This window comes from Anser cygnoides, chromosome Z (assembly GCF_040182565.1).
Source record: "Anser cygnoides isolate HZ-2024a breed goose chromosome Z, Taihu_goose_T2T_genome, whole genome shotgun sequence".
NCBI lineage: Eukaryota > Metazoa > Chordata > Aves > Anseriformes > Anatidae > Anser > Anser cygnoides.
Genome location: NC_089912.1, coordinates 77,908,812 through 77,926,027, shown reverse-complemented (window position 1 = coordinate 77,926,027; position 17,216 = coordinate 77,908,812). Strand labels below are relative to the sequence as shown.

At 40.6% G+C, this 17,216-nt stretch overlaps 1 protein-coding gene across 1 annotated transcript in view; it reads left to right on the top strand.

Moving 5' to 3' along the window:
- CMYA5 (cardiomyopathy associated 5) overlaps window positions 1-17,216 on the top strand; it is a 46,309-nt gene that overhangs the window by 23,860 nt on the left and 5,233 nt on the right. The window contains exons 5-9 of the mRNA XM_048079496.2: window positions 774-796; window positions 2,786-2,907; window positions 7,503-7,652; window positions 8,588-8,734; window positions 11,944-12,088. Of these exons, the coding sequence (XP_047935453.2) occupies window positions 774-796; window positions 2,786-2,907; window positions 7,503-7,652; window positions 8,588-8,734; window positions 11,944-12,088 (587 nt within the window). The remainder of the gene's footprint in view (window positions 1-773; window positions 797-2,785; window positions 2,908-7,502; window positions 7,653-8,587; window positions 8,735-11,943; window positions 12,089-17,216) is intronic.

Below are 17,216 nucleotides of genomic sequence, written 5' to 3'. Positions count from 1 at the left end.
CAGTTATAGAAATGGTGGAGCAATACTTGGCTTTCCCCATTCTGAGTTACCCAGTGACTTAATATCCTGTAACCAAGTCAGTGCCTTGGAAAATAGGATACTTTGGGATGGGCGAGAAATGTATTTTAACTTCTTGAACTTTGCAAGGTACTGGATTAGTCCTCTGGCAAAAAGAAAACCTTGTAATCTGAAATTCTTTTGTAGAGTGTGTAACCATTTCCCAGAACCCTCAAGGTTTTAACTAGATAAAATCATAAAAGATCCCTTGGCCCTTACTGCTAGTGGTATAGGACAGGAACTTTTCTTTCTCTGAGACAGGAGATGTTGGCTAAGATTCATTAAATATGAGAGAAACTCTTCCTCTGTGGGTACAAATCAACTTCTGGCAATCAGAAGCAATGAAGGAGATTTCAGCCAGAATTCGTATTAAGTGTTATTAATGTAAAAATGATTTCCTTCTGCTATAGCCTTCATTTAGAAAAGTATTTGACTGTGCCCTGGTCTTTATAGCTAGATATTGAATACTGAGTCCTCAAGAGTTTTAAACCAGATACAGACTCCATCAGCCTGCTGAGCAAGAGCTTTGAAGTGAAATATTGTTAAGGAAACAAATTCTCTGCAGGTGTGAATGAGCAGCATCCCAGCCAATATCAAGTCAATAAAGCTGTGTGTATTTATCTCTGTGGAGAGTACCAGAACTGCTAGATGAGTGGCTCTGCAGCATTCTTAGGGTTTTGAAAACTGCTAATACATTTCTTCCTTTCTTTCCTTAGTTATCTAAAGAATTGAATAAAAGGTATATGAAGTATGGGTTAAGTGCACTGCAGTGAATACTAGGCTTCACCTGCTGGATGCTTCATTTACTAATTACATTGCTAATATCAGTAGTAACTTTTAGAAACCTTGCAAGTAATGAAATTAAGAGATGTTTTAAACTTATTGCTTTAATACACTGTTTTTGAGGTGTTTTTCACACGTTCTGTGATATATCAATTAAGTAGAATTTTAAAATATCAACTCAATTTTAAATCTCTACAGAGGCTTTTTTAAGCATGTTCATTGTAGTTATTACTATATACACATATAATAGAAACCGTTCTGTCTATGCTCACATCTCTTAGCATCATTATTACGTATTTTTGTTTACTGGTCTGGTTTGGTATTACATGATTTCTGAAAGGTTATAATGCAGATTATCACTCACATGTCTGGGGTCGATAGGCTGTATTTGTGAACAAAACTTCAGAAGAAAGAAAAAAAAAGTGACTAAGTAACTGTTTTATCCATTTTCCATCATTGCTCTTTCCAAAGCTTACCAGGAGACTACAGGGCAATCCTGTCCTGTCTCCTCATCGACGCTATCTGATTCAGGATGTGTGTAAGGGCTCACACGTCATCGCAACTGCATCATGGCCCACCTGCAGAAAATAGTAAATACATACATTGCAAATAATTCTCTGCCATGTGCAATTTCCTCAAGGGAGTAATTTTGATGACACCCATCCTTCATGAAGGAAGTGTTCAATTATAGGTTCATATTCACCCAATAAATTTTCCAAGGTGAACTATGAATATTTAGACAGGCTGTCTCCAGGATTCTCCTGTGCAAGTCCACAAACCAAGGGAAATTCCTCTTTGCCTGTGCATTTTCAAAAACCACCACCAATGACTTTGCCCAAGGGGCTGGGGCATTGTGTGGTGCAAGCCTACCCTTGTCAGTGTTGCCTCAGTCATGACAGTGATACACATGCTGACGTGGGTTTTTGGACTGAGATGTAAAAATGACACAAGTGTTCCAGTTCATAGTCAAATTACAACCCCAGGAGAATGGTCTGATGAGTATCTGCCAAACATCCCTTCACAGTTTCCATTAATTTGCAGAATTAGGATTATTAATTTGGACTCACCTGCTGTATAGCAAAATGTGACAGTCTGCATGTAGGTTTTTTGTTCAAGGCTTTCTGTATACTTAGTTTCTATTTGTTAACTTACATGCTAAACCTAAAGTTGATTCTGTTTTGTGCATGGGTTTGGTTATTACTTTATCAGTTTATTTGATAATACCTGACTTGCTAAAAAGGTTAGGAACAATCCTGTATCACAATGCATGCTTTTCTAAAGAAAATATATTTTATGTTTGTTGTGCTTTGTGAAAATTATGCATAATTAACTACTTCAGTGACTGAAAAAAAAAAAAAGCAGGGAAAAAAGGTAAAATTCAGTTGCTTTGAAAAAATAATCTTTCATACCCTTCAAGCAGCTTCTGCCTCAAAGTTAAAAATATATAGTTTTTTGTTTGTTTGTTTGTTTGTTTTTTCCTATAATGAACTCAGCAAATACAGGCTAATTAGGTGGAATCTGTATTTCTTCTTGTTGTGATTTTTTTTTTTATTTTTTCCCTTTTTTTCTGCTTGCCACAAGTGGCTGCTTTACATTACGTCTCTGGAGTCAGCTGTAGTTCAGTTCTGATGTTTGTAACCTTTAAAGGCAGTGTGTTACCAAGCCCAAACCCCTGTGTTCTTGGGATTCTTGCTGTGAACTTCAAATCCTCATGTTCTCACGGATCAAGTGTATACAGATTGTGTTTGCTCTCACCACACTCCTTATCTGAAATCTCAGTATGCTCTAAATGTTCAAAATCAGGAAAACAGCTTCTCCTTGCATGCTGTCCTCAAGTTCATGGGAAATATTTAGAGAAGCGCACGTTGCATGTGCTTTGCTTCTGGACCTTGCAAGTTATGTGACACCACAAGGGATTTACACAGCTATGTTTTCTTCCACATAGGTTACTTTCTGCAATGGATACTACTCTCTCTTTAGAAAAGGTGCCCAGTGCTTTTCCACTGTTTGAGCACTACGCGGACAGTCCAGGAAAAAGCAACCAGCACTCTTTAAAACATGTGGCTGGTAAGACTCTGGATATTATCTTAAAACTAACAAAAACTAACATTTTGGCAATGCTTTCTAAATTTTGGGAAGCTAAAAACAGTATCTATTTGAGAAGTATGAATTTGCAAACCATATAATTAGCAATCAGAGTTGAATATAAAATGAAGTCTAATTGTGCACAAGTGTTTGGCTTATAGCAGGGCATTAAGATGAGCAGAGGGAAAAGTGCTAAAAAGGGGGATTCTTCCATTCTTGCCTCGTTTAAAATATCAGTATCTCAGACTAGCAGCAGATCTTTTATCTGTAAGTCTCCTGAGGCTAAAGAAGTTTCTGTTCCCTTGCAGGCAGGGACAGAAGACTCAATCAAATGGTCTCCCGAGCCTGCTTCCTCCAAGTGGGGGCAGACCCAGCAGTGCTAGTGGGGGGAGGAGAGCAAGGGGCTGGCTGATGGCTGAGGTCCCTGGGTTTGTGCCACGTGCATGAAACCGCCTTGAAACCCCTCTGTATGGGTGTAGCTAGTGATAACTGTAGCTGCAAACAGCCTCTACTGAGGACAGTGGCAAAAACTGCATGTGATAAAGAGATTTATTTATCTCTGTCTCATATTGCATACACTGTGAAAAGCCTGCCTGTGTGGGCTTTCTGCTCTGTCTGTACGCACACCTATAGAAATTATCTGGTTCTGGTCAGCTGTCAAGGAAGATCCCTGCTCCTCATAATGGGGTCTCAGTCCGGTGTAGCCTTCTCAAGACAAGTTTTTTTTTCTGGGATCTCACACCTCACTGTCATGATTTTTGTGACCTCTCATACACTGTCACATGCGACGCTGCCGTCATAGTCACTCTCTGGCTACTCAGGTGATGCCTCTCTCTCATGTTTGGTCCCTGCACAGTGCAGCTAGAGCACAAATTTCCATTAGGTGCTTTGTTCCCTTGCTGGATTATCAGGTGGGACGTTGGAGAAGTGCTGTCTTGTGCAGACTCCTGTGTCTATTATGAGCTGAGCGCACTCAGCCATGTTACTGTGGGAAGACTGTCTCTCTCCTGCAAGTGGTCACTTAGCTTTTATTAGATGTAGAGGTACTGAATATCTCTCGGACCTTCACTTCCCTGTAAAGTTTGTGAATTTGCCTAAGGTATTCCAGACTTCTCAGGTGAAGTCAGACAGGCATTTGTGCATGCAGTGTTATCTCAGCCTTATTTCTTTAGGAAATCATATGAAAAGATTTTTTTTTTTTTTTAATTTTTTAACCTGCACTTACCAAGTGTTCACTTAGTACTGCAAATGTGCTATCTATTGTAGTTTAGTTCCTAGACTCCCTATCAGTCCCCTGTGTGCAACCATGCTTTCCTCCTAGGTTGCTATCTAATGTCAAGGTCATACAGAACAGACCTAATTATTACACGCTGTATTTCCTTTTCCCACAAGTCACTCCAACATGTTTTTCCCCAGACTGCTGAGATCTGCTTTTCAGTTTTGTATGCATTAGCTACCATGTTTACTGAACACTAAATGGCTCCAGACCAAGTTTGCTTTTACAAACTGGAAATGACAGCTAGCAACCAGCCTTCAAGGCTCTTCATCTTATATGCTTTCTACTCCTTTTTTATTTCTTTTTTTCTAAAATACACGGTTTTCATTCTTCACTTCCACTTCTAAGTATTTCAGTGGCTATTGTGATTTTTGCTTTGGTGAGCAGTAGAGCAAATATATATATATAGTTTTTCAACACTATGCCCTTCCTGAAGGAAAATGAAGGTAAATGCCTACATGAAATCAGTTTTGAATTTAAAGCTCTGAGTACATCATTTATCAAATACTGAAGGCAAATGCCAGACACTCTCAGAATTTGTTTTGACTGAAGCCATTTGATAAAATAGATGTGAATTTGCTATGTTTCTCCAATCAACATATTTTTCCTTCAAAATAATAGTCTTTCACTGAACAATTTCACAGAACTTTATTTTCATTGCTTCAAAAACATCTTTCCTTCAAAACACCCTCTATTTCCAAATTTTCCACATCCACTAATGGAAAGTCCTTTTCTCTCAAATTCTTCCTACTTCCATGTAAACTACCCATTAACAAATGTGTAAGCATAAAGAAAACCTTGCAGTATGCCCTTGGTCACACTGGAACTTCTGCTCTGTCAGAAGAGGAGTTAAGTCATTTCAAAATGAGAAAATCATTATTTCCAAAGCCTACTGTGAGTGCTGCCCATTCATAGCAAAAGACAAGGACCTTTGTGATGGTAACAATCATTCATTAAAATCACAGAGGAATGTAAATGCTCTTTGTCTTGAAGTTCACGAAGCAAAGAAAATATTATTTACTATTACACCAGAAAGGTGTAAATATCCATAAAATATTTGGGATTATTTTTTTCTCACCTGGGGGCCATGGAGATAAGGTAGCATTAACAAAATGTTTCCTTACTTCAGTGAATCACTTCAGTGAAAACTGAACTGATCAGAAAATGTCCCACTTTTCTGTTGAAAAATATAACTTAGTCAAAATTGTGGTGCAAATAGTTCTTTTGTTTGACTAAAATTCATTTTAAAAGGACTAGCATTTTGATAACACAGAAGTGTTCTGTTTCCATAGAGAATAGTTCAACTTTTTTTGCTTTGAAATTACTTCCTTTCAAAAGTTTATTTCTTATTATGCAAAAGTAAATTAGAAATCAAATGCTTTTCATTGTTACTGAACTCAATTTTGATCCATAAGGTTTTTTGTTGTTGTTGTGTTTTGTTTTGTTTTTTTTTCAGAAGTCTCATTCATTAAGCTAGCTTCTCTTCAGATTTGGCATAAGAATAAATATTGTAATTGTGGGGTTTCTGTGATCATAAATGGCAGTTTCTAGGCAACTTCACAGAAAAAAAAAAAAAAAGGCAAGCTGATTTTCCCACTGGGTCCACTAAAAGGAAGTCCTTTCCTAAAGGTGATCAATTTCTAGATTGACCAACTGTAGATGCAGTCAAAAGACAAAATATGTATTGTTTTTAGCAATGAAAAAGATATATTTTCTTCCAGTGGGAAACAGATGTAATCTTACTGTACCGGTAGCTCTCTGCATAGATCAACAGTCAGCATCTGCATTTGCCTTGTACATGCCACAGGGGATCATCATCATTACTATGAAGATAACGGAGAAAAAGTAAAAGCTTTCTGCTGAGATTCTAACAGAGTTCATGCAATATGGAAATTTACTAGATGAGGATAAAGACCCATGTATTTTTGTTCCCTGCATTTACTTTAACAATGAACATCTTTGGGGGCTTTTTGCTTGTTTCTTTTCCCTCCCTCTCTGTTAAGCCATAATCTTAGAGGGAAATAATATCTCAGCAGGGATGGATCTGTGCATATCAGCAGACAAAGTTTAAATTAAATCTGGGGAACTGTGGTGGTCTTTGAAGCACTCTTTGTGAGGGATGCTCCTGACTGTCTCTTGGAGTGTAGATGCTTTGGCTAAGGCAAAATTCAGGCTCACCAACCCACCAAGGATCCGGACCACGCTGGGTTTGCAGGGGACAGGACCATGCCAGCCAGGAGTACCCAGTTGTCTACCTGCAATATGAGTCCACTTCTGGGCAGATGGGATAGCAAGGAGCCTCCTGCTCCTCAGGCTTAGAGTGCAGGAGGTCTGAGCCTTCCTTATCCTAAAAGCATAGGGCTGTTGTTGCCAGTCTATCGGTGGATTTGAGACTCTGCATGAATCCCACTCCAGTGTGGTAGCTCCTTTCCCCTGCCTGTGTTTCTGGTGTCAGTTATGTCCATCTCTGCAGGAGGCTGTCTGTTTTTGCAAGCTCCCTCTCCCCATCAGTGATCTATCCTGTGCTGCTTGCTGCAAACAAGTGCTTTCAGTCCCCACTTTCACAAGCATCCTTTCCATAGGATTTTCACTCCTCTGGTGAGGTCAGATAATGTAGAAGGCAGTCGCCCAAAGGAGCCTGCACTGAGGTCCAGGGTCTCCTGGCCCATCTGAGGAGATGGCCTGAAGGTAATAGGCGTCTCCTGGGGCTTCTTCAGCGCATGTGCCTGCAGAGTGCCTGTGAAGTGGAGTGCAGAGGTGGAAAGCTCTCTCTGTGATTCGAGGGAGCAGGTCTCCTGGGGAAAGGAGAGGGGTCCTTGATGCCACTGGGGTTTTGTGACAGTTCTGCATGTCCATGATTGCCACAGGCTTGGGAGGCGGTGTGCTGCTCCAGGAGGCAGCTTGCTGCTCCCCTCACCCTGCTGGAAGTCTGAAATGAGAAGAAATTACTCATCTGTGCAATGGTCCTGTAGGGAAGGACATTGAGATCTGCACAATGCATGAACGCAAGCTTTGTGCTGGGTTCAAGTGGTCCCAGAACTGGATCTTAATTTGCTGGGACTGTGAGGGAAATGGGCCATCAGATTCTATTCTGAGCAATTAATTTCTTTCCTCTCTAATTCAGACACACCTATTGCTCCAAAATTTCACCAGTATCGTCCATATTTCAAATATTTGATGTATTTGTTCTGTGAAAATAACAACCCTTGGGAAAATAAGCAACTTTGTTGCCTCTTGAGCATGTAGTAAATTCACCTGTATATACAGGGGTGTGAATAACAACTGAAGACTTTCCATTCAGTCCCACAGACACCTAGTGTAATACCTCAGGAGCAAAACTCAGCGACTAGCACCTCCATTGCCGTCTACTGGACTGTGAATGAAGGGGATGCCATTGACTGCTTCCAGGTGTATTGTATGGAGGAGCCACAAGCCAACAAAGATGAGGCAGGTGCGTAAAGTCTTGCCTTCATGACAGCAGCAGCCCTTTCTCCAATGATCTCAGGTCAGCAGAAGGGAGGCCGAGCTACAAGGGAAAGCCCAGGATGCAGTGAAGAAATCATACATAGGACGGATAACAGTGGAGGAGAGCATGAGGTAGATGACATTTCTTCTCTCCTTCATGCCAAATACAAGTTAATATTGTGGTCTGCATAGTGCAGGGCAGTTGCTCATAGAGAAACAGCAACATCTGTATTTAGGTGCTTTTATGAAGCAAGCTGACCTTCAGAGAGGATGTGTCCCTGCTGCCCCATGGGTAGTAATGGGGACTGCAGACAGAGGTCCCAAAAGGATGGACCTGATTAGGTTTTTAGGGCCCTGCATGTACTTCGGAAATGTGTCCTAATAAAAAAAAATACAGGAAAAGATGATCAGTATTTCCATAGTATTTCCACGTTCCAGATTTTTTTTTTTCCAAAATGACATTACATTATTTAAAGAGTAAATATGGAAATTGAGAAAAGAGGATTCAAATGCTCATTCATTGAAAAGCACAGGCTGATCACAGAGTCACTTAAAACACCTGGGTGCTACACATATCCATGTGTGCATGTGCATATGTGTGTGCACACTAAAGGATGCATGGGATATAAATTCCACTGTAAGAAATGGTTATTCTCTAAAGAAATGAAACCAGGGTTGATAATTGTTGATTTTATGTCCCAGTTTGCAGCTCAGTCCTTGGTAGGACTGAGAATGCACTCAACTCAAGAGCACGTCAAAAGATTTCTGTCAAAACTGAGCTGGAGTAAAATATTGAGATCTTGGCTAGTATCACATTCTGGACTTTAACACACTATTTTTTACATATGAGTTGAAAGTAGCAATTATAGGCCCCTACCAGTGAAATGCATAGGTGTAACAGCCTGTGTATGTTTCTTCTAGCTTTGGTGGAAGAATACAGAGTGACAGTGAAGGAAAGCCACTGCATTTTGGAGGACCTGGAGCCAGATCGCACTTACAGTGTGTGGGTCATGGCTGTGAACTGTACAGGATGTAGCTTGCCCAGTGAAAAAGCCATTTTTAAAACAGGTATGTACATAGTTTGGCATTTGATTACCGTAAGCTTCAGGTTCCTAGAGAAATTTTTGTCCATATTGTTACTAAAGCAGATAAAGCTGGTTTGTTTAGTCCATCTGGTGGATAGCTGGCAATTCACAGTCATTTTGCTAAAAGATGGCAACATAATTGCTCCTGAGAGGAAATTTGAAAGTATTCAGATCTGAAGCTGTTTCCGATCTCAGGTCCTGTGACTGGAGCATTGGGGCAGCACGTTATGAACTTCTCTTCTGAGTGGGCTGCAGTGCTCCAGTGCAGCTCTGGGGAATCCACCCTGCTGCTCTCTGCCTCTGCTTCTCCTGTGGAAAATGGAGGCAGCAGCTGCATGTTTTTGCCTCTCTGCTATCCTCCCAAGTACATCTATGTTGCATTGATTAAATGATTAGCTTTTCAGGGGGAGGCCTGCTCTGCAGAGGTTACATGCCACGTCTAGCTCAGTGGGACACAAATCTCAGGTGTGGCTGTGAGAGGCTCTGCAGCTGTTTAAGTGGTGTAAATTGCGATGAGTAATTAGACGAGTATTGTTTATGAGCTTCATTTGACTGATTCATTTTCCTGAGTTTTAATTTCGTAAATAATTCGTATTGACAAAACTGTTGCTTCTTAAATTACGAGCAAGATGAAGCATCTTGTGTTCTAGATTTTATCTGAGGCCCTCATGCCAGATGATTTTTCTAGTGCTAGAGGATAAAAAAAAAAATCATTCTACACTTGAATTTACAAAATAAAGACAAGGATACTCAACATTTTCATAATGTAATAACTTTGTACAACATTGAGTGTATTGTTGAAATCACTTGGCAACAACCACAACTTCAAGCCTTTTGCTTATTCCATTAGACATCAAATTTGTTAATTTTCCATGATATTCAATTTGCTGTTCATATTTTTAGCAAAGCTGATTTTCCAAAGAATTTAAAGTAGAAATTCAAATGTTATGACATCAACAATGTAGTTGTGAGCATGGTGCAGAAGTCCTTTGAAGTGGTCAAACAATAATGAATCATTGCTAGCTATGTCATTATTTATAAAGAGGTTCTCACCCATCTCACCCAAAACTTTGGTAATTCAGATAGCCCGCTTAGCCATATGAACTCAAAAGCAAGAATTTAGGGTGTTTATTTTCAGTGTTTCAGATGAAAAGTCTGTAGGAGAAAACCATTTGGTGGTATATACAGTTATGGGAACATTAATAGTGGATCAAAGCTGTGTCTCTTCCAGTTGTTGGGAACTCCCCCAGTGCATTGGGATTGCACTCTCAGGCCTGTGGAAAAGGCAGGAGGAGCTTCCCCTGTCTCTGGCTCCTTCACCTCCCAAACTAGCAGCCTTTCCTCCTTGGGAATACACTGTTTCCTAGAAATATTTTCAGTGAGGGAATGACGGTGAGGGCAGCGAATATCCATCTACACCCCTTCTATCTGTCCATCCAGGAAAGTGGTAGAGTCACTGTCCCTGCAGGTGTTCAAGGAAAGGTTGGAGGTGGTGCTTAGGGACATGGTTTAGTGGGTGACATTGGTGGTAGGGGTACGGTTGGACCAGATGATCTTGGAGGTCTTTTCCAACCCTAATGACTCTATGATTCTATGATCTAAAGAGATATTTGGATGATAACTCTGCAATCCTAAACTCAAAACTTGTCTTTCAAAACTTATCTGATACTTATCCTGTATCTGAGAGACAGAGCAAGAACATAACCCATTCCACTCTTTGCATCTTGTAAGATCACTTATGAGCATGCAGGAATATTACCAGGAAATCAAATGTGTATTCTCATTAGAACAGCTTGAGTAACTACAGTTAATTTGCTAAAAAACTCAGAAGCACAGTAACAACTTTTTCTGGCTTTCTGACTCCATCTATTCTCTAGACAGATAATTTCAGATAAAAAAGTGTGTGAGATCTTGTGATGTATTGTTTGCATATCCATTAATGTGGGTATGTGTGTCCATTTCTGAATGCAGGCATTTGGAGATTTAGCTATTAATTTTTCATTTTCTAGAAATAGATACTTTTAAAAATAGACAGTAATCATGTATGTCAGAAGAGAATTAAAGGACTATTGCCAAGGGAACTGCACAGATTTATTAGTCGATAAGAATCTATCCCGCAGATTCTTTGCTCTGGTGAATACCTACATTAGCTGTTCCTGTAGTAAAACATCAAAACTGCATCTTAACCTGGAACCTGATTTTCACTAAACCAGGAAATCAATATGTACTTCTGTTGTTTTTTTTGTTTGTTTGTTTGTTTCCTTTTCTGATAATAAGAAATTATTTTTGTTACAAAACAGAGTGCATCTTGAACGTTCACTGCAGCTCTATAAGATTATCTTGTCACAAAATTGTCCTTTTTCCATCTTTTACCTAGTAGGCCTTCTATTTGAAACTTAATTACTTCAAAAGCAAGACAACTTCCTATGACATCTTTAAATTAAAAACTTTTATTTTAATGATTAGTGTTAAGACTGTTTATCTGAGAGTCAACAACAGACTGCAATGTTCATATGTTGCTGTTCCCTGGAAAGAGATAGAGTAAGTGAATACAACTAAACAATTTTCAGCCTGTGATGTTGGGTGTGCTATTTTACACAATAGCTTTTGATTACTTGCATTCAGTGCACTGCTTTACATTCAGTTTTCTGTCTTGCAGTAGGGCTTGCAGTTCTTAAACTGAGGCTCTAAAAATGAGAAATTACAGGACCAATTTTTAGAATCCGCATTGCAAAAATAAACAGGACATAATTAAGCAGAAACTCATCATTACCCCTCAGTTCTGCCGCAGTACATTTCTTTCTGATGCAGTTCATACAGAAACTGCTGAGGACAGGATTGAGGTAACCTGGGCAGGGCTATATGTAGCAGAGTCTTGATGCTCTGCTCCATAAAGAACGGAGGAAATGGTAAAAATGTGCTTGAGTAAAGGCATAAAAATCTCCTTGGACATTCTAAGGATGTGAAGGTATGCACATATATTCACAGTGACTTTCCCAGCGTGTTTTTTTCCCCTGTAATGTAACCCTCTGCTGTTGAAACACAAATAAGCAAAAGATCATTGCTGGACAGGTAAAGCTAACTGTTGTTTGGGTGTTCTGGGGGGAGATGAGTCTTCCTTTCCCTTGACAGCATGTAAGCAGCAGCTGGTGCCCGCCTTGCAGTGCAGCTAATGTGTTCCCGTGTCCGCAGCACCCGCCATCCCCACCATCAAGGCTGAAGACTGCATGGTGTGTTGGGATACAGCCACCATACGCTGGCATGATGGCTCAGCAGCAGCAGAGTCCTTCACCCTGGAGTACTGCCGACAGCACTCGCCGGAAGGAGAGGGTCTCAGGTCAGTGCTGCGGTTGCAAATGTTGCTCAATCAGATTAGGCAGATGTTAATGAGCGCTCCCCAGACTGCGGGTCATTACGCAAGAGATTATTCTGTCTTCAGCTGTGCAAGAAAGAAATCAGCTTCTGCATGCTGAAGAACTTAGTGGCTGGATACTAATCTATGAGATTAGGCTGAGAGATATAAAAATAATTCCTTTTTATTCTGCTTAACCAGACAATCCCTTTCATGTGGGGTCAAAACCCTGGAGATGTTGCACTGTCTGCAATCAACCAGAAGTTGCAGGGCTGTGCTGGGTGGGGAAGCAATCACTCCCCCACAGCTGTGATGGCCCCAGCCAGGGCAGGAGAGGGCAGTTGAGCTCTGTGAGAGAGAGTGGGATGGAGGAGTCCAGCCCAGTGTGCTGTCTGCTTTCTGGGGAACAAGATAGGAACCAGCTGGGGAACACAGCAAGGACAATACTGGTATCTCAGTAATGTTGGTGACCCATCTGTGCATGTGCAGATCCCTCTCAGAGCACAACAGATCCCAGTGCTGTCCTACTCTGCATGTGTGTGCCTGCACCACTCTTTGCAAAAATACCACAGGAGTCTGCAGCAACTCAAAGAACAGCTTTGAAATTCAGCGTGGCATGTTCTTATGTGAGACCCTCTCTAGTTTCCCCTACACTAAGTGTGAGTGGCATACAGGAGAAGCCAAGAAGGTACAAAGATACCATTAAGCAGTGAAACCATTGGCTGTGTTGAAATGCAGAAAAAATTACGTGGTAGTCTGTATGTCCTTATTTTGTATTTTGTTGTTGTTGCTGTTTGTTTGTTTAAAAAAAAACAACAACAACAACAACAACAAAATTCAACCTGCAATAAAAATTAGTTAAGTGGATTAAAGAGTTCACAGGTTTCTAGTAGACAAGTAAGTGCATTTGTGTGTATCTTTTTCCTTAGAAAAGTAGGCTAAAAACTGAAAGAGGAAGCTTCTGCAGGGTTGGGAGACCTTGTTTCACCCAGTACCAGCATGCTGTGTTAATGCAAACAAGAGGAGGAGGAGGCATCTTGCCCAGATTTCCTGCTCTCTGAGAGGGCAGCCATGACCTCCTCTGTTTTATACATATTTCATGAGGCCATCAGGTTGCTGTCAAACTGCCAAAGTCACTGTCGGTCAGGGATAATGTAGCTGCTCCCCAAATCTGGGCTGTGTACTTGTCCTTAAATTTCTTTGCTGTTAACTGCAATTGCCTCTTTTTCTCAAAACTGAACTAGCAAGTGTGTCCATTTCTGTAATCTGTGAGAGAAGTGCTGTTAACACCAAGCCATTTGCTAGTGTGGAGATAAATGTTGCAACAAGCTGCCAGAACTGACCCATTCCCTTTTTCGAGTAAGCTTGTGTAAAATCTAAAATGTTTATAATTATATGGAGTCACATTTGACTTTTTGGCCTTTATGTGGGCAGCAGCTGTCCTTTTACTGTGACAACTATGAAAAATTCACAGAGGACAAAATCATGACTTTTCTCAGAATTGCTTCAGCTGAAAATCTCTGTGTTTGTGGAAGGGTTCTGACATCTTTTTACAGTGTCAAAGACCACCTTTTACCACTTATTTTCCCTCTTATTTGCCTCTCTTTACTATTCCAAAAGCAACCCCCCTAAGATTAACCTGGAAAGCTTAGTCCATAATGGCACCGGCTATTTCTAGGATGGAGAATTTCTTTTTTTTTTTTTTAATTTCTGTTTATTTTTTTGTGTAAAAAATAGAAAGTTTGTGGTATTGCTCCCAACACCATTGATGTGCAAGTTAGAACTAGAAATCAATTCCTCATGTAGCTGATCAGTGAGACACATAGCTCCAGGTGGTGAGTCAGGTCTTAGATGGGCTGAGTTGCCTTTTGGAAGTACGTGTGAGGAGCTTTGAGTTACTCTGTCAAGTACCTATAGTAGGTGGAATAAAATAGTGTTTATACCCATCTAGGAGCATTTGAGCCTTGAAATGCTATAGTTTCTATTGGCTACTTTCCTTGAAAGCTCGGAGTATGTCCTTCCCCCATTTCCTGAGCAACATTCATCTTGGGGAACTGCCAAACACACAGCCTTCTGACAAACAACCTGTGCCTCTCGTGCTTGCCCCGGTCCCTTAGCTGAGCAATTCCCCCATCACTGGGTGGGAGTCCAAACACATTTCCCAGCAGCCCTGTAAAGTTCATACAGCTGTTCTCAGTGGCACAGCAGGTAAGCAGCAGTGAGGGAAGGCCACCTAGAGAACTTGTGGGCAATAATGTTCAGTTATCTCACAAACTTCACTTGGAGAAAGCGACTCAGTTTCAGCTTGCATGGCTGTTTTCATGCATGCTGTTCTGGCAGCTCACATGAAGCAAGGGACACTGCCAAGGGAGCACGCAGGGTGAAATGCCCCCATCAAACAGCTGGAGCCGTGTGTGGAGCCCCTGGATGGGACCAGCCCACTGTAGCCTTCAGCATGTCCTTGAGCAATCCCAGCTCCCCAGAGAGAAAACTTGAGGAACCTCTAGAAATAAATGCTCATTAAAAGTTTTCTTCTACATACCATCAGAAAATCTAGATTTTCCTTTCTGGGTTCTCTTTGCCAACTTGGCATGGTTTTGTATAAAACGGTGTTAAACCTTCTACAACCGCAAGCCCCTGGCCTGCTGCTGTGGTTTTAAAGCTCCTCATTGGGTTGATTCTTTTTCCAGAATCTTTATGAAGCTTTGAAATGTTTCTTTCAGTTACCAGAGCTCTGCTATTTTCTTGCTCTTCAGACTCTTTCTGTTGAGAAGTCAATGGAACTGTGGGTGGAAGATGGAAAACTGTGAGAAGTGTAGTCCAGGGATTAGGTGTGTGGGCTGTTCAGATGGAAGCCATGTATCACATCATGAGAAATATGTAAGACTCAAGGAGACAGAAATTAGTACATTATGCGGTGAGTTCATAGAAGTGGAAGCGACTGAATGTTATCCTCTCCACTAATGGGAGACTGACACCACTAGCGACTGAAGTTTTCTGTCTACTCCAAGAACAGGTCTAACACAGGAAACAGGAGAGCAAACCTCCCTCCTGTTGTTTTGCCCGTCACTCTCCAGCCAGCTCAGGAAGCAATGTGTAGAAAACAGGGTATCTTCCTCCTCTCTGACTGTTCTGAGTTTGACATCTTAGATAGAGACGAAGACCATTGCAGATGGTGCTTTGTTGATCTAACACTGTAACAGTCAGAGCCAGGACAGAGGAGAGGAAATGAACCATGCAGCACAGCTGGAAGGGAACTCAGAGAAATTTGCTCTTTCTATTTAGCTTCTAGGGCTTTTTTTGCACTCATGGTGTACCCCTTTTGTGTGCTTCTGCATCTGTTTTCGGAAGCCTGCATGCCTTCAGCTATGACTTGGTATCAGTGGTACCTGCACAGGTCTGGAGGTGTTGTTTCCGTGTGATATTGGGGGTGGGAATTACAATGACAACACAGAGGGTGTTATGAATCACTATGAGGCATATCATTTGCTGGGATTATGCAATATTAAGAAATACCCTCTAGATGCTGCTTTCTTGAAATAAATGAGGATGCTGATGAGAGAAACATGCATCAAAACACAGCATCAGGTTTTCCTAAAAACAGGGAAATCACAAATGTAGGAGACAGTTGCTGCTTGTCAATTTAAAGGTGAAGAAGCATGTAACTCCTTTCTGCTCTGCTTTGAATACCTGAAATTTGGACCCTGTGTTTTGAAACTTACAGGTTATTCTTGGGAAGATAAAGAGGAGATACATAAAGTATTTAAATTCAATGTTTCTTGAATTTCTGTGCTCTGAAATTTTTACGATGATACCAAGATGTTGTGGGGAAAGAGTAAATGTGATAATCTTTATGCTAAAGGCCAGAATACATCATGCTTTGACAATAACATCATTACATTTCCAATCACCTATGAAGTAGTCAGGTATCTTTTACGTAGAAAACAGGTGCCACAAAAAAAAAAAAAAAAAAAAGGTTGCAGTTGCATTTCTTTTTCTTTCATGGCCAAAATTACATGCTTCAATACTTTAGGCGAGTTTGAGAAAGACCTAGCTGCAATGCTTGTTACAAGAACTCAGAAATGAAACAGGCTTTTATCCAAAACAATCAGGATATTAGAAATGCATTTTCCCTTCCCTTCTCCCGTGCTTGTCCTCTATTGCTGTAAGCTGGGCAGTAATCATACCTTCTTTTCCTCTTTACTTTTTCATTACTGATTACATGGTTAACCTGAAGCATGACAAAGAACAGTAATTGCTAAGAGCCTGAGAAGCCCTCAGTATTCACTTTCCTCCCTCACCCTATCCTCTAGACAGAAAGGCAATAGCAAAACCTATTTCTTCTTTGCACTCAGCTTTTCATGAGCTTGGGGCTGGCTCAGTGTTGCAAGTGAAATTCCTTCTTGTTGGTATATACAGTTTCATTAGTTGGCAGCAGCAGTACTGTTTTTTAAGCTTTAATCATAGCTAAAAATGATGGACTCTTACTCTTAGGCAGCTTAGAGATGGCTAAAAAAGATTGCCAAGCAGAGAACACTATTTGAAAACCCGATCACTGTTTTACTGACCAGACCTGCTTAAAGTTCAGGTATTTCCTTCGCACTATTACAGCTGAAAAGAGGTATGTTATTGCTCTCGTATCTAAACATGCAACCAAATTCTTCTTTGAAGAATTTCAGGTTTGAAAGAAACACAAGACTGAACTTTGATGGCTGACCCTGTTTTCGATCAGCTGGACCCCAAATCTTTTCTGAATATCCAGGCTCTGGTATCCACACTTCAGAATATTAATATCCCAGCTCTGCTTCTTGCACTAAAATGTACATGCCTACTTAGAATAAAAAGCATTTTTTTGTTTTACTAAGTATCCATCAGTTAACTAGCTAATAGTGAAAAAGAAAATATTTCCTAATTTCTTAGCTTAGTGTATCTTCATCTCATCTCACCTGCAACTACTTGCTCAAACTTCTTTCTGGTTATTTGTGCTTCAGATCCACACCAAAGATGTCAAGACGGTGCTCTTAAAGAGCAGATTGGACCAGACTTATCTAGGAAGCATGGAAACTTTCTTCAAAGCCTGGGTGTCCACTTCTTTTCCAATACCTCAGCTTCC